This window comes from Leptonotus elevatus, chromosome 7 (genome assembly GCF_054856555.1).
Source record: "Leptonotus elevatus isolate MCC_2025b chromosome 7, RoL_Lele_1.0, whole genome shotgun sequence".
NCBI classification, from domain to species: Eukaryota; Metazoa; Chordata; class Actinopteri; order Syngnathiformes; family Syngnathidae; genus Leptonotus; species Leptonotus elevatus.
The window spans coordinates 6,038,222-6,065,805 of record NC_141245.1 but is presented as its reverse complement, the minus strand read 5'-3'; the positions used below and the strand labels follow the sequence as shown (position 1 = coordinate 6,065,805).

Below are 27,584 nucleotides of genomic sequence, written 5' to 3'. Positions count from 1 at the left end.
TGTGGTGGTTGAAATTTATGAGGCGTGACTTTTTGCAACTATTTGGCAGCAGCTACGCATCATTGATTTAACATTAGACTATCGACTAAACATTTAAAAAAAAAAAAAAAAAAAAAAAAAAATATATATATATATATATATATATATATATATATATATATATATATAGAAGGGAGCATTTTATGACAGTGACAATGATGATGATCAATATGCACATACGATCATTTGTAATGTACTGTAGTAATTATATTTTGAGAACATGCATGCAATGTTAAACCGTCCGGTAGAGGGCGTATTTGCTACACATCAAGGATTTTAATCTGTCAAGTGGCTATTCAGATAGCAGTCAGAGCAAGCATGATAAACTAAAGCTATATGTTGACATCTTAACTGTAAAAAAATTAACAAAATAGAAACAATCAAAATTAATACACAGTTTGCAATGGCGTCTATATTTATGTTTTCTTTATTATTGAAATGTATTTATGTTTGCAAAACAGAAGATAAAGAGCATTTCTCTGTGCAAATACATTTGGTACTTTAACAACAACCACATACTCGCAGTAAAAGCCAACAATAGCTTCTAGGTCCTCGGAAATGAATCCAGTATATGCTCACATTTGAAAATATACCCCATTACTTGTCGAAAAAAGGGGGAAAGTGCTTCATTGGTAAGAGTTGGGAGAAGGTTAAGCAGGACGATTGAAATGTTGGAATCAGATGTGGAGTTAAAAATTCACAGTTTGATTCTTATCTGCGTCTCATGGGAAATTCAGACGTTTGGGATTTGGGGCAGGGAAACAAATGCTACATTAAAACACTTTCGTGTCCACATGATCATATTGCGACCATTGAGATGTTTAGGATTCAACTCCACATACTTCATGTATTCCACTTGGTAAGTGCAAGGAAGTAGCTGATTGTATTAGCAACAATTAGATCTCTGTAGAATTCATGACAGACATTCCCAGGATATGTATAGTTTAAGCTCGTTATGACACGTTGCTAATGAGTTGACTCGGAGAATTAAGCATCTTCAAATCAAGTTGGCTAACAAGCAAACAACAACAAAAATTATTGTTGTGAAGCAACACCATGTTTTCAAACATTTCAAATCTGTGATGTATAAATGCTGCAATACGGTCCCAGCGGTTGCTTTGTTGCAGTGGGACTGCACCTCATGTTGATGATTCCAGTAAAGGTTGCTTCAATGAGCAACAAGGTGAGGCACAGTAGTCAGAGACACACACGTCCATGTCGTTAAAAAAAGCTCAGTCACAAAGCATGATCTTGACTTTTCAGTAGCCTATCGAGCACATAGACACAGAGTGAGAGAAAAAAAACCTCTATCGCTGAGTGCATCCCTTTTTAAGATTTACCATATAGGGAACCCTGCAGGTGCAGTTTTCATTGACAAAAAGGGAAACAGTGGCATCCTGCAGGGACAGTTACTTAAGCTGGAGGAGGTGAAAAGTGTGCATAGAGAGCTCATAACATCAAACCAATACCTCACTTGTTTGCAATGGGCAGTTGTCATACAGGAAGTGGTGTGAAAATGGAATATTATGTAACAAGTTAGGGATGCAAGCGCCTCACATCCAGTCACCGAATCAAACATATCCCAGAGGTCCAAATGCATGATCAAGTCCACTGTTATTCCAAGTTGATGAAAAGATGATTCAGGATCAGGATGGTCAAATGCTCCTAACACAAAGGCCTTTGGGTATTTCCGATACTAATAGAATGCCATTTGGGATTATTTAAAACCTTAGAAAAGGTAAAGGGGCAAAAGGGAATCACGGTCATACAACACAAGCTCGCAAGAACAGTCAAAAGCAGATCAGGCGTTTCTCCGAGAGTTACCGGTGGTAGATGAGCGGCCTGTGTCATGGTCCGGTCTGTATTTAAGCCAGCACATGAGCCACGTGACCACCACGGAGAACATGGCCAGAATGCTGGCCACCGATAAGCAAATAGGTCCCGCTGGGAGGGGAGGGATGCCGTGACTGTTCACAAAGATCAGGCCCAAGAACAGCAACACCAGCATGGACAGGAAGGAGAAGATCACACACACGCAGCCGGTGGTTAAAGCAACTCTCTTGCAGCTCTGACAGCTGTCATAGCGCACCGAGTCTTGGGAAATGGTGGTGGCCGTGGACACGGTGGTGGACGGGGTCGCCTGGCTTTGGCTGCCGCTGGACGCCCCCGACGCTTCCTCCCGGCGGAGGGCGACGAGAGCCGGGTGCAGCGGGGGAGGGTACGGCGGCAAAGCGTCCTGGGGCAAGGGGTCCGAGTCGATGTAGAGCGGGAAATCCTCCGTCACCTTGGTGTTGTTGGGGAGGTTCTGTATCCGGTAATCCGGCACCGGCGTCCGATGGCGACACACGGGGCAGCTGATGCGCCATGGCCGCTCCTCCCGGAGATGGAGAGTGTTGAGGCACTCCTCGCAGAACGTGTGCAGGCACTCCAAGATCTTTGGCGCCCGACGGTCAAGGTCGAAATAATTGTAGCAGATTTTGCATTCGTACTCCTCGTAGGGGAACGCGGAGGGGGGCTGCAGGGGGGGTTCCGCTCCGTTTGATGCTAAATCTACCTCTGCCATGTCATCTTTGGCCATTCACATTCTCCGTTGAACACAAAGGAAGCTGGCGGACAGATGCTGACGTCTATCCTCCTCTCCCTCTCCCCTCCCTTCCTCCTCTCCTCTCCGCTGTGCTCACGGAAACGCCATCATCCCAGTAGACTGTACCGTGTCTGCTTTAGATCATCCTTGATGCAGAGCGTGCAGGGCGTCGTCTGATCGGACCTAAATGCTCTCAGTGCCGTTTAAATATTACAATGCCCTAATTTCACCTCACTCTGTGTGGGAACGGATGATGTAATGCTGCGCTGAGTGCTGGCTCATGCACCCACCATGATGATGGGGGCGGCCGTGTGTAAGACACGGTGTTGACCGAGATTGTGAGTAGCCGACTGTCCTCACCGTCATATTTGGGGGGTTGGAAACACAAATTTATAGGCTACTATATATGAAGGATAAAATTCTGTGGTGGTTAATATCTTTATAAGGAGTTTGCAGAACACTCATATTGTGAGTTGGAACATATTTGGCCTTTGAAAATACATCCTTAATTAAAAACGTGTTTACGCCTTTCTAGGGTGCCATCTGTCCACTAGACTAGATAATAATCCGGAAGTATAGGCTACTGTACAATCCACTATAGCCTACTGTATAATACAACGTAATCCTCATATGTATCATGTTGAGCTTTCCACAATCAATTCACTTATCAAAGTCCTTATTTGTGTTAATACAAACGGTTTCACATAATCAATTTTACATCCGGTATTAATGTAAATTACACCTATTGAGAAAAGAGTGGAAATGCATTTTTAATTAATCAAACACGGATTATGATAGACTGGTTCCACTATAAATCCGCTTTCGTTTCATACAAAAGACATTTATGACAATTTAATCTGCATAAAACCTTTGTCAAACATTTTTGTCAGAAATTAAGCCACGGAAGAACTTGACAGCCTCAATGGCATCAAAGATCTTTATGGCCATGATGGATTAGTACTGTACATATTGTAGTATAAACCGAGTGAATTCTTCATCACCCAACACTTGTACCCCATTTCATTTGACGATTTTGGGTTGTTGTTTTTTGCTCCAAGATGTGTTGTGAGACGGAATAAAACTAAGTCTGGGGCTGGCTGCTGTACTGTACGGCAGTATGAAAACGGCAAACACCTGTTCTTCGCTCCCTCCTCTGGGGATTGTAACTTCAACTTCATACACTTTTGAGACCACCAACAGACCACTGGCAGGTCAGCTGGGAGCCAGGACTGTGACAGTTTGGTCTAAAAACACAGAGGAGTTTTATGTCACCAATTGGCTTTCTGTTTTTGGTGTGCCCCGCCTCTTGCCCAAATGCTGGGATAGGCTCCAGCATGTCCGTGGCCCTAGTGAGGATAAGTGTATGTTGTTATTATTATTATTAAATGCTATGTTTTTATTGTTCTTATTTTACTATTGTGTTTCATTTTTTTATACTCAATCTTTATTCATGTACAGCACTTTGGTTCTGCCGTTTCTATAAATGGTCTATAAATAAAGATGAGTTGAGGCTTTCTGTATTTGCTTGACTGTCTGTAAAGTGCATTAAAGGTAACATGCTTGTATTTCTCAGCAAGAACCAACATGTTGTAAATGCTTTTTATTTGGCATGTGCATTTAAAATGAATAGTTGAGCCTCAAACTCCACATGTCTTACAGACCTTTTAAAAAAATACAGAGCATTTAATGTTGAATTGTTAAAAAAAATCTATTGTCAGTGTAAAAGGAAATAATATTGTTGTTCTAGGTCAGGGGACAAACATTTTGTTTTTTTGAAAGTGAATTTGGACAACCGGTACTTGACGTTTTTTCCCCTTAAGCCCAGTACAGTACTGTGAAGTTTAGATGGGAACTTTCATCGGTTCTTTTATCTTGAATGCATGCTATGCTAATAATAACAACCAGGAGACTGCATGTGCTCTGGATGCCTGAAAGATCGAGTGCACAGCTGTAAAGCCTTATCTGCTGAATGTGGAAGAAGGTCTAATCTATTAAAATAGTCTCTAGTCTTATACTGTCACCCACACGGGGGATGGCTCAGCCTAGAACATGTGAGAATGTGTGACCTGATGGTCTTAACTGGTTTCAACTGGATAAGTGTGCCAGAGTGCAGATAGGCGCCAAGCCAGGACAGGTCACAACGACACAACGGCCTAGCTCAAGTCACATATCTAATCATTAAGAGCCCTAATCTAACATTACATTATCAGGCCAATTTGAACTTTGGTTTCCCTCCTCTGAACAAAGTTATTGCATGTCTCTAGAAGATCCTGGCCTGTGGTGTGATTTGACCTCCCTTATCTGCTTGGAAGACCGCTGGGGCAGATGATCGTTTAGCATTTATGATAAAAAATCTAAATAAAAAAATCAGTTAACTCATGTGATTGCCACATGAAACGAAACGATATCCAATTAAGAAGCAACCTGAAGCTTGCGCTTGTTGATGGACACAAATAGAGGACTCAAGTGGTTGTGTTGTGTACAAAGTATCTATTAGTACTACTACTACTATTACTAATTCTGCTACTCTTTCTTTGTATTTTTGTGGCAGCCTGTATTCCCTGCGGCACCGCGACTCCTATCACGGTTTGGGTTTGAGTGACAAGACTCACATGTCAGTGGATATATTGTTTTGGGTGTGCTGTGCCGTTTTGGCCATATTGAGGACCCCCCCAAACCCCCCACCCATCATCTTGTGCTGTCCTTCACATATAAAAAATTGATTAAAGCGGGGTACACGCATACTGGCAATCAGGCGAAATATGAGCATTTCCCTCCTCCTTCAATCAAGGACAGCAAAGGTCGTTATTCTCAGATGTCTCTGAAATATTATATTGAGCAATTACCCTGTGGTGTGTGGTCTGTTAGTGATTTTTCTTGCTTGGAAAACGATCAGATGTTAAACCTATTTACTAATTTAGAAATTCTGAATCCTTTTGTGTGTGTCAATACTGAAGTTAGCCAAATCACTGACCGAAAAAAAAAAAGTCTTGTAAATATGACACAGCACGGTGAAGAAAGAGTATTGTGATCAAGCCTGACACATTTGAAGTTTATAAAATACGGCTCCAAAATCTTGAAAACTAGAGCCCGCCTTCCAGCGCTATAATGTGTGTGTGTCCGCAGAAGACACTGGAAACATGTTTTGCTTGACCTTCACCTGTCAATTATACACGTTTGTTCATGCAGTTTGTGCTAAAGTGTCTGTAGTCAGCTGCATGCTGAACGTGTGCCGATGTGTTTAATAAAACATTAACTTTCCATCCATTCCGTGTCTGTTTTGTGGAGACACACACACAACAACGCCAAGCGAGGCACTAACACATTGAATGATCGGTACACGGTACATGGAGCGAGGCTGTTAGTTGGTCAGCTCACAAGCACACCTCAGGGAAGATGCATTTTTGGGGGTTGTATGCATAGCTAAATGGCACACGGTGGTTGTAGAACTGGGGCAAGGTGTTAATGATAATCATAAGTAATTTGCAATTGAAACAGATAGCCACAGATGAAATGAGGGCTACTCAGAACTTACTGTATACATCATTGGGCCTCGTTTTAGCCTCGCCCCAAAATACACAATTGATAAGGTGATTTTTTTTAAACATTACTTAGCCACGCCCCAAAATACGCAATTGATAAGGTGATTTTTTTTTTTAAACATTACTTAGCCACACCCCAAAATACGCAACTGATGAGGTGATTTTTTTATTAAACATTACACCTAAAAAAAAATATCTCAATCTTTGCAAAAAAATGTAAGCAATTATCGTCAAACATACTTAACATATTTTAAAACAGATCATGAAAACCACTCTACAGGTTCTTTAATGAGAAATACAGATTTAAAAAAAATACTCTGACTGACATGCTGTAACAATCCACAGTGTGGTACCGCGCCACAGGGTGGCGCCTTTTTGTTTTTGTTGTCCCTATGCAGCACTTTTTCGTTTTAGCCATCAATATATTTGATGCCGTGGACGTGTACGCATATCAGGACGTGTGGTAGCGCAGAGAAGCCTACTGCTTTTGTTTTTACTATTAATAAAGTAAGCCAGTTCACTTTGTTGCTCTCCAGTTTTTGCTCTCCAGTTTTTGCTCTCCAGCTGCGCCGTCCATGGCTGATCAGCCAACGCGCGTTACAATGCGCACCAATCATTAATGCTAAATGTTATCTTGGTTGACTGTTCAACAGCTCAAAATGCACTCACCATTATCCAACCTTTTTTTGCTTGGTCCTGACACGCTATTGAAAGCTAGCTGCGCCGTTTACGTGGTGCCGGTCACACATTGTAACATTAGAAATATACAGCTAGAAATGTCAGCTTGCGTTGTCTGACCAGTGACTGTCGATCGCAGTTGATAGTAGTACATTTCCCATGATTCTTAGATGCGAAAGCAGGAAGTAGTTCTAGTTCCGGTCACTATTTGCTATTTAAATCCGTTCTGCTACCGATTAGATGCGGATGCGGATGCAGATGAGAACGCAAACGTGAATTTGAATGAAAATCAGAAAGAATACACATTGCAAAAATTGAGACGCCAGCGTAATAGCGGAACAAAACAATGAGGTTGGCGAAATCCGCCGGGACGCCTGGCCCAAAGCTAAACATTTTTTTTATTTCTACATGGTACAATCGACAAACAGTGTGGAACAGATTAAACGTAGATTAACATGCAGAAGCCTCAAATTGGCCGGAAAGAAAACAGTTTTAGTAGAAAGGTAAGATTTATTGTACGATCATAGCCTACGGTGCGGTCCTGTGAGCTAATGTCGTGTTGCTAAACATATTGAAGTCGCAATTTTTATTTGAAGCCTACTTTTGGGCTGTTAGTTTCTGTCCAGAAACAATTTCCTTTTACCTGGGCCGTTCATTGTCTTATTATGGGTAGTGTAAAAATACGAACAATAACTTGTCCCTGTATTTTTTTTTTTTTACTGTCTAAAAAAAAAGCTACCTGTATACTTGATCTTACTAGATAAACTCGACACCCTTTTATCAAATGTTAGTTGATCATATAGTTGCTGTTTTTATTTGATTATTTTTGCATCCTACTTAGGCCAAGTTAAAATCCATATGTTGTTAAAACAAGTTTTGCAGTAAAATTCAAGTTATTTTTTTTAACCAAATGTAACATGCACATCAGGCTTCAACATAATACCAAAGCCAAATAAAAACAATCCAAATTGAAACATGTATGCAATGTCTGTTCTATATATGTCTATTAGTATTACTAGTATTTCCGATGCTAAAAATATGTGACCAAACATTTTTATTCTGGTTAACAAGACAAAGCTCAAAGTTAACCTATGGAGGATAATGACTGTGTTTTGATAACGACCCAGCTTATATAAAGGGGGAAATATACTGGACCGTTACCAGACCGTTTTAGAAATCATTATTCTTTATTGCATAAATATGCTGAGGCATTAATTTTGTTTGCACAGTTGCCAGCATGCAGTCACACCTGGGTTCACCCGGAGGACACTAGTGACATGTCCCTTTGGTATATATTCTCATCTGTGCGTGCGGGAAGACACTTTGCATGCTATATAGCACCGCCTCTGGTGGTCGATGAGAGACGAAATAGAACTACCTATTGATCCATCTATAGACGGTGGCAAATGGTATGACATCAAAGCGGGGTTCGAGTCCAGCAACTGAAGATCCTTGCAGTGTTTCCTGTTTGGAGAATATGAAGAAATGATGCTTCATAGACATCTTCCAAATTTAAGTTTGAAATATTGAGTACAAGTAAAACCATATCAAGAGTTATTGAAAAAAATATTAAATACTGTATTCAAAGCAAAGGATAAATCATGCAATAAACAATCTCATCATGGTCATCCTCTTGTGGGCGATTTCCTCCACCTAGTAGCAGGATATTCAAACCTTTGAGATTATGTTCACTTAATCCAACAACAAAAACCCAATACAGTGTTCCTTTGTTTTCCACTGGGGTTAGGTTCCCCAAAAAAATCATCAGTAAATGAAATCCGCAAAGTAGTTAGCTTTATGTTTTACATTTATTATAAATGTTTTAAGGCTCTAAAACCCCACACCACACAGTTTATACACTTTTCTCATTTACATTTTCACATGTCTCTCTTGTTTAAACATTTTCAATGTTCAAACTACAAAAAAATCATAACAAGAACAAATATTAAGCGAAGGTGTGTTTCTGTAAAAGGTGTTAATTTGTGGAATGATTTTGGTACTAACCTGAAAAAATGTCAGTCACTTGTTGAGTTAATTTTTTAAAAAAAAATTTAAAGCAAAGTTCAAGAAAATTATTTAAATCAGACTTGTGCTGGCAAAAAATCAGAAATTGTGTAATTTCTTCTGATGTATCAGTATAATGAAAATTGTAAATGTGAGTATGAGGATGAATTATTATGGTGTATGTCTATGAATTACATGTACTTATGCTACTGGCAAATGTACGTACAGGTCAAAGTGCAGTTGCATACACAAACAGGTTTATACATTTTCTTTCATTGAAATATTAATATACCTATTTTAGTATCCATTGAAACAAGTCAAAACATAAAGGGTAGGACTAGACAAGTTTTCAACTTCTTCCTACTTCCTTTTAAACATGTAAACTGCAAAATTACTGATGATTTTTTTCTTTCTTCCTATTCTTGTTTTTCTTTTTTTTCACTTTAACTTGTATTTTATACTTGTAATGTAATAACTTATGTAGCCTGTACTTAAAAAAAAAAAATAAATAAATAAATATATATATATATATATATATATATATATATATATATATATATATATATATATATATATATATATATATATATATATATATATATATATATATATAGTTTTGTTGTTTGTTTTTAGAGAAAAGTAACTGTACTTCTACTACAGAGAATGTGAGCGCAGTAGCCTACTTATGCCACCTTTTGCTTTTGTAATGAAGATCCTCAATACAAGCTCCAAACAAAACAAACCGCCTGAACAGGAGGTGTCTATTTCGTCGACTTGTCACACTAAACACTCCCCTGACGTTTGAAGAAAGGTCGTCCAACGTTTACAACCACTCACGACTTGGCAAGCACCTGCAAGTCCGCCTAGCACCGCCCAGTCGCGCGCACCTGTGACTTACATCAGCCGCACCCGTGCGCGGCTTTGCGCTTACTCCAGCCAGGTGTTGCTTCCTTTTCGACGCCACTTTGAACACCTTTGAGCATATGATCTGTTCGCTGGCCAAACTGGAGGTCCTGTTGTACTTGCAGGACTCGGAGCTTGTAGCGGCATTCCAGAGAAGATGTGGACTTCATCTTGTCCAAACGACGCGTCACAGTCGAGGGATGGCGCTCGCTCAAACTCCCGACCAAATTCACCAATCACGTGGTTTACGTAAGACGCCGTGGGACCGCCAGGACAGCAATTCCAACTACAAATACAAAGAAGAGGTATGTACTCACGGTACTGTTAAGTCCTTCTAGAATTGGGCTATTGTTAACCCAGGAAAACAAATTTCAAATTTCAGCGCTCATGCCATTATGTTACATTTGGAAACTGACGAGGAAAACAGTCCAATTTATATTTATCAGCAATTGTTAATCAAACTCTGACTGGCTTTTCTTGTTTGTCTTGCTTTTTCTGTTTGCAGCCAGGTCCTCATCTGCACAGAGACAAATGTTTACATTTGCCTGTCTGCCTTTTTGTTGAATGTTGACACAGTGGATTTGTAGTAGTAATGATGTCCATCTATTTAAATGATCAAGTATTTTAGGTCAACATATGGCATGTACATGTGTTAAATTTGACTCAGAAAACCTGTGAATTATTGAGCTTAAAGGTTTTGACTTTCATATCCAAATTTTACCAATCCGCAGTTGTAGGAGGTAACTAAGTAAAAATAGAGCATTTAGTTACTGTACTTAAGTATATTTTTGTAGGTATCTGTACTTTACTTGAGTATTTATTTTTCGTACAACTTTTTACTTTTACTCCCTACATTTGAAAACATCTGTATAGTTACTTCTCCTTAGTTTCTCAAAATAGGCTTTGTTACATTTTTCAACCTTCACAGATGACACAACATTAATAAAAAAGACCTAAAAAGAGGGATGTAAAGTTAATGCGGTCAAGCTTTTGGGTCATGAAAAACTAACACGGCAGAGATAAGGAGTAATGTGAACCAGAGAACATTAACAACTATATTAGCGGCTTTGGAGAAGCAAGATATTCCCCATCCATGTCCTTATTAATATAATTATTTTATGTTGAATGATTTGTTGTGAATGCATTGTGTCTTAATTGTGCCTAATAACATCAGCGTCTGTAATTCAAAAGCACATTATAGTAAGGTGTTCTCATTTTCTCAGTAATCTTGACTTAATTTGGCATTTTTTTGTTACTCAGTTGACAACATAATGAACGCTGGTTTTAACAAACAACAAAATGTGACATGCAAACTGATTTTTTTCCTTCTCCTCAATACATTTCATTACATTTATTATGATCTCCATTAGCTATACAGAAGCCATTACTATTCTTCCTGGAGTACACTTCCACTTAGTACAGGACCCACTTCTCATTCACAGTATTTCCCAAGTGTAGCAGTTTAAAAATGGCCTGATGGTTAAATGTAAACCCCTTTATGTTAACTTAATCCTAGTATTTTACATTCATTGCAAAAATAATGTACCGGTATATGGATCTGATCATCTTAGTTTAATATTACCATAGTGATTTACAACGGGCAGACAGACTGGCATGATCTAAAATGCTCTTTCAGTTATGTTTTAAATAGATGTTTGTTATTTTTTTGCAAGCAATATGTAAATCCAGTCTGTTCTTTTTAATTATTATTATTATTTTGTTTCTTACTTTTACCAATATAGGATTTGAGATGAATCAGTGCTAAGTTCTTCCTTTAAAGCCTCTGTATTGTAATTGTCGTGATTTGTTTTTAAATAAGTTAAATATGTTTGAAGTGCTGAAAACATGTGCAAAGACTGAGAACAATTGAGTACTTTATTGTTGAAATAAAGCGGTAAACTCTTTTTCAACTTATCAGCTGTCCAAATTTTGTGTGTGTGTGTGTGTGTGGCTAAAGTCCAGTTCCACACCTTGGCCCTTTGCATGGCAGGTACTGAGGTACATTTCAATGGTGGCTAGCTGAGGTAATTAATAATAAAAACTTAGCTCATTTCTACCACTACATAGTTCAGTTTGCTACGAAGTTTTGCCCCCCAAAAGTATTCTATGTTTTGTGTAATTTGGGCTACAGTGTCTTTATAGACAAATGTTTAGCTTACGAATCAAGGCTGTGGCAAATTGCTGCGGGCCAGCTAGCATGGTTACTTAGCGGGCTAACTCGCTTGCTGCTTTGCGAACCGGCAGCCCAGTGGCGATGCCAAGATCTGTCCTTTTCACCACTGCCTTTTTTTACGTGCTGCGTGTGGGTCCACACAACAGAAACACTTTGTTGATTCTTTATTATGCTAGTGGCTAGCTCGTGGGCTAACAGGCTTCCGTACAGCGTTGTTGTCTTTTGTTTTGTTTTTTCACTTTACAGGGTCTTTAAGAGTCTCTTTTTTTTTTACACAATATATGTAATAACAAATATGATTGTTATTTTAATGAGCTAGACAAATGCTCGATGAGATGCAATCTTAAAAGTATTGTTTGATATTGATGACTGTTTGTTGTATAACAGGGCTGCAGCGCACCTGAATATGAAGTGAGGAACTGGCTGCTGCACTTCCTTTTTCTGTTATCCGCTGGCCTTGGTCACGAAGTATTTTACATCACCTGTCTGCCATGTATTCATTGGTGCCTGGACCCCTTCCTCTGCCGGCGCCTGATTAACATCTGGACCGTGAGTCAAAATATATACTCAACAATTTATACATGATACGAGAGATGTGTGTGATTATTTATTTGCATGTGTCAGTCATGTTAGGAGCTTTCAGCATAATGCAATAAGAATTCTACACCTGAGAAAACTACAACCGCAGTAATGGAAAATATTGTTTAATTATTACCTCTCTGACAAATGAAAATTTTTATCTTTGTAGAGGCAGAATATTTGATACAGTTCTTGTATTATATTATATTAGATTCATGTGCAATTGGCCACAATGTTGTTGATCAGTGGGTCGGAAAAGTGACAAAACTGTCTTCTCAAAAAATTTGCTCTCCTGGAAGATTTCTTCTGAGATGCTCTTCATCTCTGTCATTACGGCCAACTTGTTGTCATCGTCATCTAAATGACCTTCTTGAGCTAGGAAAAGAGGAAAATATCACACACAGCCAGGTTGGGTGAGTGGGAAGGGTGCTCCAGCACTGCATTGATCTTCTTGGATGGGAACTGTCAGATGCTCAGGGAAGCCACAAGTTGTCCGGCCACAACTCTCGCTTTTACTTGCACACTGAACAAAGCAAACGATTCAGTATCTCTTTTTAGACGGGCTGGTTGATCATCTGGCCCTGTGGCTTTGACTTTGGCCTTTGATGCTTTTTTCTGCTTTTTCAGCAAAGGCTCAGGTCGTACTCGAAGATACATGACTCATCACCGATGACCCGTCCAAGCAAGTCTGGGGTTTTTCGTCTCATTATCACTCACTCTGCTCAGTGGTTGAAAACCTGACATGGAGGTTATGTACCTACAAGCATGTGGAAAAATGTTCAGTGGCTGCGGAAAGCTGGAGGGTAGAACTCGTAGTTCTTGTACTGCTCTCGTACCAGCCTTCAATCTGTTGTCCCTAATTTTCACAAAGCATCCTCTCTTCTCTCTGGAGTCCGGTCTCCCTCTTTTCACCCTTCAACCTCCTTTCATCCTTCTACCCTCTCCAGTGACCTGTCTATGACACCATGCATGTCCATATATCCCCAGGCCAGGGAACACTGGGGCCAGACTGATCCGGCCCCTGACTGAGAGGCCATACATGAGGACATCACAAGGAAAAGGCCTTTACCTTTTCAGATGTTTTTCCTATTAGAGGATGTCACAACACAAGAGTGCCTTGAATTAAAAGAGATTTGGACATTTTGGAGAGTGAAACTAGTGTGTGTGACAGGCGGTGTGTTTTTCTGCCCTTTGTGTCCCTGCCTCGAGCCCTTAGTGGGTGCCCTGTGCCTGAACCCCTTGTTTGGCCCCCTACGGCTAGGAGATAGAATTCTTTTTGCCATCCTGGCTACACTAGGCCCCTGTGTGAACTCTTCTCCTACACACACGCATACACATGTACCCTCTCTTCATCTGGTAGGCTAAACACACCAATTCTCCTCCCTCTAGTTAGCCATTACCAGCTTTGCTCTGTGTTCTCCTCCCCCTAGTGCGCCAGCAGAGTGTTTTATAGGCCTCATCACTTGCCTGTGCTTTCTCTGACTTTGGGTGAACCATTTGGGCTGTCATCCCGGGGGCACATCAGCATGCACTTCTAACAACGACCCACCATTGTGCTTCAGGACTAATGTAATGTTCACGGGGGTCTTTGTATTATGCTGTTTCTGTGTCCCCACCTCCCCCACATCAAAAACAACTCAGGCCAACAACTGAAGTACATTCACGCATTTTATGACTATATGTGCACAAACTTTGAATGTGCCGTTTTGATATTATATATGCGAATAACCCAACTTTTTTCAAGACTATCAACCATCCTGTTGACACCCTCCCCCCCTTGACTTGCGAGCAAAATTTGAGATACAAGCGCTGTATCATGGCAGTGAACTCAACACTCTTCACAACAAGCAGCAGTTTGACAGACCGTTTTTTTAAAAATCATTTTTCAAAAACGAGCAGTACTATTTCTTTATTGCCACTTCTAGTTGAAGTTTATTGTCAAGCTAAACATAAAGCAAAGAGAATTACACATATCTTCAAAACAACCACAAAGCTTTACTTGAAATTAATAGCTTAGCCCAACTCAATTCTATATTTATAAAGCACTTCACTGCAAAAATGACTGTAGAAATTTTAAGAAAAAAATATAGTAAAATAAGAAAATTATTACTTCAAATAAGCAAAATTATCTGCCAACAGAACAAGAACATTTTACTTAAATTTACCTGTAAGATTTTGAAAAACAAGAAAATAATACTAGGCCCATATCAACAACCACTGCGGGTCTTGAAAATAGTATTTTCAGACTAAAAACAAGTAATGTCGACTTTTTTCAAGCTGTAATAAATAAATTACATGAGTATTTTTTTACGCTTGGATAATTTAGCCTGAGTGTCAAGCAGGGAGGTAACAGGTCCCATTTTCTTTGTCATGACCCAACCAGGAATTGAACCCACAACCTTAAAGACTGAGGGTAGGCACTCTACCACTAGGCCACTGAGCTAGTACTGAAAGAAGTAAAGATAACGAAATGAACCATAATTGTTTTCATACTTGTATTTTTTCCATTTATCGTATTTACTAGATTATGCAAAATCTTAAAATAAGAAAACTCATGAAACCCCAGTTCGGGGCCTTTGATGTTGGTTAGTTGTCATCTTAAAATGTGGGAAATGCTTGTTGTAATCCTCACAATACTTAAAACTGGCTGTTAACACTCAATACCAAGACTGTTTGATCAAATAAGACAATTAAGTAATAAGTATCTTAAAATAAGAACAATGATCTTGCCTGACAATTTCATTTTAAGTAAAAATAACTTGTCAACTCAAAAATTTGCAAATTTAGGTAAAATTTAATCTTACTTAAGATTTTAGTTTTTGCAGTGTTTAAAACAATTACTGCTGTTTTCTTAAGATGGAACCCAGGGGCAGCAGATACAACAAAGGGCCCCAGAATTGAACCTTATGGAACACATACGTTTAGTTATACATGAGAATTTATAAATTTGTCGACCACTTGTGTCTTCTCCAGGTGTCTCTCGGATCGCCAGTTTTTTGCCTAGCCAATGCAAGGAGCAGCACGATGTGTTTATTGTTCACATGGATGTGGACCCAAATGAGACAAAGCCGCAGGCAAGGCAGGTGTGCACTCAAATCAATCAATCAATCAATCAATAATAATTTAACAAGAACAAAAAGGCAAGCAAGGGTTATTCAAAATTAATAAACGTCCAATATAACAAGGGTTCAAAGCATCAAAAGCAGTACAAGGAAAAAGAGTTGGAAAGGCTCGACAGTAAACGGCAACAAGGATTACCGACAAGGACTGAATGAAAGCAGGGAGCTGAATACATAAAAACTGACGATCCGAGAGACACCTGGAGAAGACACAAGTGGCTGAGGGATCTCATTGGATGACACAAGGGACCGGGTTGACAAGCACAGGTGGACGCAATAAAACTTAATGAGTGACAAAAAGGGACACAAGGAAAACATGACAACTAAAATCTAACTAAAACCAAATCAAAACACAGATTATAACACAATGTCCATTCATCATAAGCATTTTTTCAACACAAACATACAAACAAAATGTTACAATTAAGAAGAAGAAGAAGAAGAAGCTTTATTGTCATCGTAAATACAACGAAATTTCTTTAGGATGCATCTCAGCAAGTCTTGATTTTAACAGTCAGTCTCAGTAATATGCTCAATTTAACAAGAATAAACGAGAACTAAGGTAATTTTTAGGGCTGGGTATTGCCAACAACCTCACAATACATATGTATCCCAATACATGATCTTCAAGGTGATACTTATCTCAATTTTTTACATGAATTTATTTGCATTTTTATTATAACAATCATATGTATACCCAAATGATATGTTTATTATTCTGGATGGAATTTTTTTTTTGTTAGCAGCTCTTCTGGTTTAGCACCAAGCGGCATGCACTGCAGAGCAAGGAGCAGCTTTCACCGACACTTTACAAACAGGCATGAGACGATATGAGTAAAAATATCAAAGTATTAAAATTACAGCTCTAAAATGTGCCTATTTGAAATATTTGGGGAAATAACTGCATTTTTTTAATGTAACACATTCTATTTTGTTTTTAAACAAAATAAAGACAAATTTTTACTTTTGCAAACATGTACAATGTTAAGTTAATAAGTAAATACATGTTGATATTCTTCCTCTGTTTTCATTTTTCTTAGCAAGGCACACTATCCAATCATTGGTGGGCTATTTTTAAAACAGACTTCACACTTAAAAATAAATAAATAAATAAATAAGTAGGCAAGTTAGGAATAAGCGGTTAAGAAAATAGATGGATGGATGGATAGGCTACAATGCAAACTAAACACTCAAGGCACTCCGCTGCGCTCATGCGACGAGTGGACTAATTGAAGGCAATTGACTTCAAAGAGCTGCTTGTTAAAGGCAGAGTCCAAAGTTTTCGTTCAGAAATAAACTCCTCATAAACACTGGATGTATACACATGAAATTCTTCTCAATCAACACCTCTTGGCTTCTGTTAATGTGTAGTGGTGTACAAAGTCCAACTCCACACTTGCCTCAATCACAAATCGCACACATTGACACACTTCCCTGTCTTGAACGCTCTTCACCTCGTAAGGTGACCTGACAGTCCCTAGGTCAGCCTTTTAACGTGACCTCTCCAAAGGCACCAGTGATGAGAGGATGGCACGGTGGCATTACACAGCTGAATGTGACGTGTGGGTCGGGGGTGGGTGTAGAGGGGGAAAGTGGGGGTATCATATCATGCTCGCACTTGGGCTGCATTGTTTGAATGCGGAGGAGGGACGAAGAGTGTGCGCACAGAACGTGTTGTTGTGTGAATGCAGCTATGGTGAATAGATGAGGTCAGGCATGCTTAATGGCCTCTGTTTATTGTCCATTTCATAGGACCAGTTGTGTGTTTGGGAGTAGGTGTCGTGTTTGTTACATGTAAATATTGGAATAGAATAACATTATTTGTAGGCATGACCACAAAAGTAGAAGAGGTTTTGTACATCAAGTTTTCTCGGCCATTTGCATTCCAATCAGGGTGGTCGGAGCCAGTCACGTGCGTTCAGGATAGGCAAGGTAGGCACCGCCTACCCCAGGCTGAAATGAAAGTTGAAACCGTTTGCCTTTTTCTATTTATTTTAATTAATTCTTTCATTTCAGAAAGCCTACACTATCTATAGGTTTAAAAGTGACAACATTCGGTGATTTTCATACCTCAATTAAAAATGACTCATTACTTCGTCTGGCCTGCAGGCAACAATGCTGCAAAAATTATCCTCCTGAAGGCACACCGCTGCTGTGCTCTTCCCAGCCCTGGCCGCGTAGCGATGTTTGTTCGCGCATGCGTAGTCAGTTTCCCAGTAGAAAAGTCCTTTACGCAAATAGGCAGATCGCTACGCAGCCTTTTTACGTCGCTGTATTATTCCTGTGCGAACGTATGTTTGGTGCACAGCAAAGCGGTAAAGTGACGCCACTCGGGAGAATATAAAACTTATTTCACACCTTTCTTTTGAGGGACAACGTCTGCTTTTGAAGGATGGTAGACCAACGCCAAAGCTACCGGATCTTCAGCAAAGTAAAGGACGAAGACTTATTCGTACTTTTCACACAGAATGGTGCAAAAGGAAAGATTGGCTTTGTGGACGTGCTTGGATTAACTGGCTGTTTCAGTTGACATGGTGTTTGGCATTGCTATTGCTATTGCTAGCTTGATTTTGAGAGGAATTAGGCTGTTTTACAGGGAAATATTCACTTTATTACATTCTTTCTGGGCGGGTTTGAAATGGTCCGTTTTTCGTTGTGCGGCAAATGGGAGGCAGAGTGCACTGCAACGTTTACTGTGGCTGGCAGACGGTGGTCCAGAACTTGCTGAGTGGCAAATGTTGAGCTGCTGCACCGGAGACGACGGGTACGAACCCCACTCGAAGTAAAAAAAAATGAAAAAGATTGCGGTGCAAAAAATGTAAGACTTCAAAAGAGAGTAATGTTTTTGTTTTTTGTTTTTTCTACCTATACAGAGGAGGCATATGTTAAAATAGTTTGAATGTATGGCATCTTGTATCTGAGTATCAAGTATCTCAAGGTCAGGCTGAGTGTCCTCTTTTTTTGGAAATGAAAATATGGTCACTCGACGATACGTTGTACACTCGCCTGCCGACACACAAATTTGTAATTGCCGTGTGCGTCTCAATTTGCGACTGCCTGCCTACCCAAACCTAGAGCTCATTGCACGTCACTGGTGGGAGCTGACGCCAGGTTCGACACTGCAGAAACAGAAAATAGACTCGATCGGATCCATGCATGACATTGGCAGGTAAACTACAGAAGCTCCCGTTGTGGATGATGTAGCCAGTTGCGCATGTGATTTATGTAGTTGGAGACCGCCTTGCACCCACGACCGTGCGGCCGTGTATGATAGAAGGATTGTCACACATTGTTGTCATATTTCTGAATTAAATAGATGACATCCACCACTCACGTCCAAAGAGCACCGAATGGGTCTGCCTGCACCTTGATCAAATCCATCAAAATCAACTCCTGTGCCACTAATTAGACCTGCTTTGACCGAGTTTAAAATCGTGTCTACTTTTTGTCAACAAATAAGAGCTGCACTTGTGGCCAACTGAACACCTAAGGGTGGCATAGCATGTCCACCAAATTCACAAAAACGCTAAACTAGACTTGCCCCGGCACGAAAAATAAGATGTGCCCATGTTTAGGTCGAGTGCAGTCAACTCTCTGTTGCCAGATGTGCCGGGGGCTCTGTGGAACGCCCAGAGAGGCGCAATGCAGTCCTAAAGAAAGTAGACGAGACTTGCCTCGACACCAGTATTGAGAATTTGAGATGCGCCCGTTGTTATACCCAGCGCACTTGCGCCCATCTACGAAAAATTGTCCAATGTGTTTTCCTCTTCATAAAGGAACTCAATTGCTGCGGGGAAGACTGGCCATTAATCAAACAAAATCACACCATTGTTTCTTTATTTTTTTTTATGTTGTAGCAATGAATAATTCAACATTCATATTTTACAACACAAAAATAGCTATTTTCTATCTATGTATCTTCTTGGTGTTGTCGCGTGTGCTTTGGAGTATCTTGCATTGCATGCATTTGTCACTTAGTGAGAGGCAGGGAACTTTTAATTTATGGATTTATTTAAATTTCCACTTTATAATTGATGCAGACAATGGGAACTCCCTACACTTTTTTTCATTAAAAAAAAATACATTAAGAAATTATGTTGAAATTTTGGAAAACTTTATTTACTTGCTTAGTTTTTAATTTAGCTTAACACATGCTGATGACTCTGGAAGCTCCCTGCATTTTTAAATAACTTTTTAAACAAAGCTGTCTATTCTTTATAGGTTTAAAATGAAAAGAAAAAGTTATTTATTTTTTGGGGGGACGGTAATAATTTCTCTTTTACTGCAAATTAATATCGGCTTGAAATATTGGTTTATCGGTCTCCTTGACTACTAATAATCGTATCTGCCTTGAAAAAACCATGTCGGTCTATCAGGAGACACAAGCAGCTTCAAATGCTTGCTCCTCATGGCTTTTTACAACATCTGTTTCAGCACGATGCATTTATCTGACAGAAGCTTTTTAGTGCCCGCTTTTCCACAATGTGACTTGATTGGTAGACCTTTTCTACAGATCAACAAGCATTTTCTCAGTACAATTTTAGCGTAGCTGGTAATAATAAACTGTCTACTTATTCTCTTTAAACACTCACATAAATGCCATGTGCCCTCACTGCACACATTGCATCGTTGTCCCTCACTGTCAGCCATTCATTAAATATAAAAGGCAGAGCTTTAAATAAAACGGAGTTGACGGGCACCCCCCTTAATTCAGCGTTTGAACTGCAGCAGCACTTGTGTTCTATTTTTATGTCAAGATTGTACTCACTTATTCATGAATGTGTGGTTAGTTTTAGAACATGACCTGATTGGGTTTTTTAGTTTTACTGTTCACAGTTGCTGTCATCTTGAATTTGACAGTTTCCATGACTTTTATCCTCACCTGTAGCTGGTGATGTACATCGGCCAGGTAATGAAGGACGTGCTGAAGTTGCCCCGTCCGAGCTCCCCCCCTGTGGTCAAGCTGGAGATGCGTTTTGAAGCGGAGTACGGGCTGCCCTCCACCCATGCCATGGCTGCCACAGCAATCTTCTTTACATTGTTACTGAGCGCACCTTCCAGAATACAGGTGAGCATCACTGATGCCAATAATGAAAACTGTGAGCCACACTTGACATAGCTGTGTAGTTTTAGGCTGGACAGAAAAACAGATGCATTTTAGTGTATCAAAGTATAACATTTTTGTTTTTGTTTCGATCGGCAAGAGTTGCTTGGCAACACGTGATCATCATCTCCCCTTGCTAACCTGCTGAGAAGCGTAGTGATGGAAAATTAAACATGGAAAACAGTGTAGGCGTATACGAAGCTTATGCATTATTGTTGACGCATTCAAATAATGAGTCAGAGCGAGTCAAATTTTGCTACACTGTGATGTTCACATAAGAGGATGAAATACACTTGCTGGCCATAACATGACACACTTACACTACCTAATGAGTCCATTTGGATTTACATTGATTATTGCGGTTGTAGTTTGAGCTTCCGAAAGCCCTAGAAATGGCTCTCATCATCTAGTGGAGTTCTACGCTACGATATCGTAGCAAGTTATGCAGTAGAATGACGTGTTCGGTAGACAGGATCCGACATTAAGCTTTTTGAATGGTGGCCCTGTCAGGTTTCCTTCATTTCCCATGATGCACCAAAGCTGTGGTTGGAAGTGGGAGAGACAAAGCTTTACAGAAGTATACATACATACCTACATAAAGTCATATTTTAGAGTCCTGCTGAGTGCGACACTTCAAGTAACTGTGCTGCGGTGAGAGTATGATTGGTGTAGGTGGTATGATTCACCCCCCCCTTTTTTTTTTCTGGCGGCAAAGATCTGCGTGCTGGGATCCGCGCAAAATGTGCTTAGTATATGAACAGAATAATTTACTTGAGTGACTGACGCCCTAGGTGCATGGTTTGCACCCGGCTGATGCACAAAAGGAACACCAGCAAAGACTGTGATAAAAGAGATAATAATCATCATCATCATCATCATCATCATAATCATTATATTTTGTTTACCCAGTGGCAGAAACGAGCTTCTGACAGTAAAAGAAGGGAAAAAAACAACTGGTGGGAATAGGCTTCCAGAGGTTTTAGTTAAAGCAGGCTTCCCCAATCCTGGTCCTTGGGAGCTGAAGTTTTGCAGATTTTAGTTGTTTCCGTCCTCCAACACAGGTGATTCGAAAGCTCAGGGTCGTTAACAGGCTTCTGCGGAGCTTGCTGGTGAGCTGATTATATGAATCAGATGTGTTGGAGGGCGGACACATCTAAAACCTGCAGGACTCCGGCCGTTAAGGACCAGGATTGGGGAAGCCTGAGTTAAGGTAAGAAATAAGTCAACCCCAAAAAATTCTTGTTTTCACCTGTTTTCTGAAGCTGAGTCGTGATTGGTTGTTACCTGAACCCTGAGCAACTGTGATTGTGTGTGAAGTAGCAAAATGGCCGACCCCTGAAATAGATAAAAGGGGTGGTCATATTATTGTTTTATTATTACATTTTTGGTTTGACATACCCTTTAACTCATTCACTGCCATTGACGGTTATAGACGTCAAAAATTCATTTGAACTATTTATATTAGTTAAAAAATGTTTCCACTTTTGTTAACATGAGTATGAAAACCTAGAAAAAAATGTTTTATTGTACATTTAAAACAGATATAAAAATTGTGATTAATTGTGTTAACTATTAAAATCATGCGATTAATTACAATTAACGATTTTAATTGCCTGAGGCGATTAAAAAAAAAAAGAAAAGAAAAGATTATTAAAAATTGAGGGCATCAGGCGATTAAATATTTGAATTTTCTAGGTTTTCATACTGTAACAAAAGTGAAAAAAACTTTAAACTAATAGAAATAGTTAAAATAAATTTTTGACGTCTATAGCCCCAATGGCAGTGAAAATTACAAATATATGAGCCTTTATTTTTTTACTTTTACTTAAGGAGTTGCATCACTACTTCACTAGTCTATAAGTACAAAGTAAAGTACTTTTACCAGATGTCTCTGAATATGGTTTGTTTACCAAACTTAAAAAAAAGTTCTCTTTAAATCAATATATTTGACATATGCTGGTATTTTAACAGCAGTCTTACTATCATTTCAGTGTTCTATATTAAATTGGGCTGTGTGGGAGGGTCACTTATTGGGGCCAGTGGATGGCATCTTCCTCACTGTTCGCCGAGTGGGAAGGTTGTGAGCGACTCCACTGTCAATCAAACAGTCGTTTCTAGGGGCCTGGATAAAGGGCCGGGAGGGGCGGGGCCTGGATAAAGGGCCGGGAGGGGCGGGGCCTGGATAAAGAGCCGGGAGGGGCGGGGCCTGGATAAAGGGCCGGGAGGGGCGGGGCCTGCAGTTGCAATCAGTCTCCATCAACTACACCTGTCAAGCTACTATTTGGTCTCCTGATGGACTCGGGGGAGTCAATGACTGTCAGTCCACATCCCAACCTCCCGCCTCCTCCTCGTCACAGCTTCTTCGCCTCTTTATTGCCCTAATGTGTCAGTAAAACACTCAGTGGCTCAATCATGGACTTTCTTAATTAAGGTCAGTGTTTTAAACGGATTACTTTTTTAAAGATGTAGACTGAATCATTTAAATTAAGGGCTCTTGAGTCATGAAGGTCATTTGTGGATGGGCTTACGGCGACCTCAATTTCATACAGGGCTTTCCTCAAGGTTCGAAGAAATCACATTCATTTACAGTATGGTACTTAAATCTGCCATTAAATACTGGCAGATTTGAAACAAAGTGCATTGCTTCAGATAAGTTGCAGAAGGTTCTGAATGACTATAAGGCCTCAGGGCAACTTCCCGGAGTAGGTCGGAGGTCAGCGCAGTCAATCACAGGGCCACCCCCTCCTGTTCCTGGTGTCCTTTGTGGCTTTTGAGAGGGGGGGACTCTCTTCATGAACTACCAGTGAATAGGCTTCCAGCTGCTTCCAGAAAGGAAAAAAAGGCAGAAGAGAAGTGGAGGGGGCAGATGAATGCAAGAGGCTTAATGGAGGAGAAACAAAAAGATGTTAGGTAAAAGAGGCCGGGAAGAGATAAATGATGGAGAGACGGTGGAGTAAGAGAGCAAATGCCGCCAAGAAAACACCTGTTAAACAACATTCTCTCTCTTTATCTCATCATGTCAGCTTATCAGTCACAGTTTTGTGTGCTTTGCATTTTTTTTCATGCCAGTTCCAATTCGAGATGGGCCTACTGATGGCTGTGACCTTGTCGACGATGGTGTGCTTGAGCCGTCTCTACACTGGCATGCACTCCGTTTTGGTGAGCTGGTCGTCCTCGCACTCGCTCGCAGCGTTAAACATTCAAGCTCAATGCAAAATACATTATTCATTTGCATCCACTTCAACTGTCTGGCATCATTTGCCGTTCTCCAAATAGCTCTTAAAATGCTAGCGACTAACAATAAAATAGGGAATAATACAAGAGGATGTCAGAGATGTGTTGCCGAAAGGATAAATGGAAGCCAAATTTGGTTTAGGAGCAAAAAAAAAAAATCTAAGCATTTGTGCCGTTGTGGGAGTGAACAGTCGACTTGATTCCCGGCCAATGGAAGCAGCTCCCCTCGTTGCAGGAGATTGCCGTGCACAGAGTACATTTATGAGGAACTGCAAGATGATGTAAAGTTGGCCGCTACAAAATGGGCACTTAGAGACAAGGTTGGGGAATCCAGGTCCAGAAAGTAAAAACCTTGCCACAGTTTGGCTTTAGCCACAGGTGCGTCTCCTCAACTGGAAGGTAAACAAGCTCGTCTCCACCTGTTGCACCTGTGGCTAAAGCCAATCTGTTTCAGGGTTTTTATGTTCAGGACTTGGATTCTCCAACCCTACTTGGCGACCATTTTTCACAACTGATTGTGCAATAATGATAATAATAATAATAATAATTAGGGATGCACCGAAATGAAAATTTTTGTCCGAAAAAAAAAAAAAAGAAAGATGCTTGGCCGTAAACCGAAACGCTGATTTTTTTTAAATTTAATTTAATTAATTAAAATTATAAGATTATTATAAAATATTTATTTAGCACTGGCATTTTAACCAAGCACAAAATAAATTGAAATGTGCCCACACCGCAGACATGTTGGCTAATCGTACATTAATCACCAAACGAGGGTTGAGCATTTTCTGGCGGTGTGATTGCACTTTATAGTCAATGTAGTTCGCACAGGCGGGAACGGATGCGTGCGGCGGGACAAGGTGCGGCGTACTTAAAATCCGCACATTCACCAACATTTAAAAATAAAGAAATACATTTATTCGCACCAGCTAATCGGCTTCGGGAACGGACTGCAAAGTCACACACAGCGTCCTGTACAGGTCTGTCACCACCCGGAGATAGCGGTAAGTGTTTCCGTGTTTAAAACTGTTGATAGCAATAGTGCTAGCATTAGCTAAAGTATTTAGCACGGCCACCGGGATGCCGGTGAAAAAGTGGAAGCGTTCGAGGGGATCTTATTTAAATTTTAAAAAAGGGAAGGAGCTGCAGGAGAAAGAGTGGCTCATCTGTTCTGCAGTCCACGGCAGTTCTGTCTTTTTTCGATCAGCTTAAATGTTGTACACTAAGCGACGCCCCTCTCCTCCGGTGTGCGCAATGACCCTGGGAGCTGCTGCCACCGATCGGTGCAAACTCACACGGTGAAAAGCCAGCGAGAAGCGAGGCGGACACAAACCCCTGCGTTTGCTGTTTAATTCAAACAGACGCTTGCTTGCAGCGTTTTTTGCTTGCGTCACCACAACATCCTATTTCGGCCATATTTTTTCAGCTTGCATTTTATCCCGGCGAATGCTGAAAATGTTCGGTGGTCGAATATTCAGTGCGTCACTAATAATAATAATGCATTCAATGAATTTTAAATGAATTTATGAATGAAATACGATGAGAACTACCACACATAGCGGTGGAGTACAGAATCTGTCTGCCTGCCAAATCCATCAAAATCGTGTCAAATCAACTGCGACACGACTTAGACCTGGTTTCACCTTGTTGGCTTAACAAGGAAAGAATTCTCAGACTTTTTTTTTTCAGTCACAGAAAATGGCAAATAGGTGAATTTTTCTGCAAAAAAGGTTACAAAGTAAAATCCACAAGTAAATGAAATAGCACGTACTGAATAACTACGTGTGAATCTCTCATTTGATAAAAGCAGTATAATCAAAATGAAAAGGACGCACACAGTGTGGGAGGCACATTTACTGTAAGTGAAGTGAAGAACATCATTTTGGCGATTGGCATATCGGAGATTCGCATCCTCGCCCACATGCACATTAGAAGAGCAGCAGTGAAAGTGGTCTCTAGCTACAAAGTACCTTTGGGTCCACCAGGCAGGAGGCTACGGAGCATCCGGAGATCACCAAGCTGAGGAACAAGACTGACATCATAATGCAAAAATGTTAAACCATGAAGTCTTTACAATTAACCACAAATTATTATTCCTCTTTTAGGACGTCATCTGCGGCGTTCTGATGTCAGCCCTCCTAATGTTTCTCACTCACCCCTACTGGGAAGCTTTCGACCAATTCCAGCTCACCAGCAGTTTGTCGCCAATCCTGGCATTGATGCTGCCCCTCTTCCTCAGCTACACGTATCCAGAACTGGACCATTACAGCACCACACGGGGTGACACCACCACCGTCCTTGGAGCCGGGGCGGGCTGCTCTTTTGGCTATTGGGTCAACAAACAGTTGGGGGAGACATTTGAGCCCCAAGGAGTCCTGCCTGTGCCATTACCCACATTGACAAGATGCACGCTGGCATCTGGCACTGCCCGCATCCTCGTTGGAGTGGGAGCGTTAGTGGGTACTCGGCAGGTTATGAAAGCAGTCAGCCTACATTTGTTGTACTGCTGGTACAAAGTACCAAAATGCGACCAGAGTGCCAGGATGAGGAAAGAGATTGAAGTACCAAGCAAATTTGCCACATATACAGCCGTTGGACTTGTTCATTCTATACTGGTCAGTAGAGTCTTCATTCGATTAGGGCTATGATAAATAGAACAAAAACACAAAAAAATATATAATCTGCATTTGCAACGACAATTGTGTATACTTCGTGTAATAAATAATTGTTTTCCTTAATAACAAAATCATTCTCAAAAGCCAATTATTACTTTTTTTTTTAAATAAAAAAATGCTTGCCATTTTAGAAAAATATATAGTTGTTAGTACACAGGTGTCAAACTCAAGCCCCAGGTCTAGATCTAGCCCATCACATCACTTTATGTGGCCCGACAAAGCAAATTATGTGCATTAACTTGGGGTTTCTTGCTGAAATACCAAAATTGCAAATTGTTTTCACTTGTAAAAACATTAAAATATTGCAAGCATTTTTGGTTACCAATTCCTTTAAAAATATATATTTTTTCCGTATTTCAAAACTAGTTATTCCTCAATTTTGTAAATATGAGTTGAACATACATATTTGGGTTCACAATCATAATTGCTCTTTGAAGGAAACCCAAACTATGATGTGGCCCATGACGAAAACAAGTTGGTAGTAACATGAATTAGTGAATTTTGGAGCAGTTTCTTAACAGAGCTGCAATGGTCTTAACCATTTTGGATATTTTGCACAGTCACAATAATACAGTTGCCTACTGCATACTTGCTGTTGGGCATCTGAGAATTTGCATATTAAGATTTTTTTTCTTCTCCCAATTCCCCCCCAATTATTCTTGGAAAACGTATATTTAAAGTTTATTAGCATTTTTTGAATTACGTTTTCAGTATGGGGGAAAAATCTCAATGCATGTTTATGAGTGCCAATTATAGGCAGATTTTTGCTATTTGCGGGCTGGCCTGGTCCTTAGCACACGCAAATAGCAGGGTCAACTGTTATTTCAAAATATATCATTTTTGGCCGGGGAGACTTTCAGAAAAAATTGTCAACTGCATTGTGGCAGGACATTGAGTGTGCTTCTATGGGAGTTGGAGAAAGGTGTTAAGCAATAGAAAATCAGACCAAA

The 27,584-nt window shown here is 40.1% G+C and overlaps 2 protein-coding genes across 5 annotated transcripts; one reads left to right on the top strand and one right to left on the bottom strand.

Annotated features, from left to right (window-relative positions):
* Positions 1-450: 450 nt before the first annotated feature.
* On the bottom strand, positions 451-2,976 carry rnf228 (ring finger protein 228). Its single transcript, XM_086081255.1, has one exon. The coding sequence runs from the start codon at positions 2,615-2,617 to the stop codon at positions 1,841-1,843; it is 777 nt and encodes a 258-aa protein (XP_085937381.1). The 5' UTR covers positions 2,618-2,976; the 3' UTR covers positions 451-1,840.
* sgpp2 (sphingosine-1-phosphate phosphatase 2) lies at positions 1,947-26,964 on the top strand. Of its 4 annotated transcripts, none has more exons than XM_086081253.1 (6): positions 1,947-2,961; positions 9,876-10,055; positions 12,311-12,472; positions 20,510-20,689; positions 23,795-23,884; positions 26,065-26,964. In XM_086081253.1, the coding sequence occupies exons 2-6, from the start codon at positions 9,951-9,953 to the stop codon at positions 26,605-26,607; spliced, it is 1,080 nt and encodes a 359-aa protein (XP_085937379.1). In that variant the 5' UTR covers positions 1,947-2,961; positions 9,876-9,950; the 3' UTR covers positions 26,608-26,964. The 4 variants fall into 4 exon arrangements, with proteins under 4 accessions (XP_085937379.1, XP_085937380.1, XP_085937378.1 ...); XM_086081254.1 differs by lacking the exon at positions 1,947-2,961 and adding an exon at positions 9,672-9,787; XM_086081252.1 differs by lacking the exon at positions 1,947-2,961 and having other exon boundaries at positions 9,712-10,055; positions 20,531-20,689; positions 26,065-26,962.
* Positions 26,965-27,584: the final 620 nt, after the last annotated feature.

Excerpts from the sequence above, each read along its gene's own strand:
- rnf228 (XM_086081255.1), bottom strand. The coding sequence starts at position 2,617 with ATGGCCAAAGATGACATGGCAGAGGTAGATTTAGCATCAAACGGAGCG.
- sgpp2 (XM_086081250.1), top strand. The coding sequence starts at position 9,831 with ATGATCTGTTCGCTGGCCAAACTGGAGGTCCTGTTGTACTTGCAGGAC. Across the intron at positions 12,473-20,509 it reads GCCTGATTAACATCTGGACC|CTGGTGATGTACATCGGCCA; the intron begins GTGAGTCAAAAT and ends CCTCACCTGTAG. Across the intron at positions 23,885-26,064 it reads CTGGCATGCACTCCGTTTTG|GACGTCATCTGCGGCGTTCT; the intron begins GTGAGCTGGTCG and ends TTCCTCTTTTAG.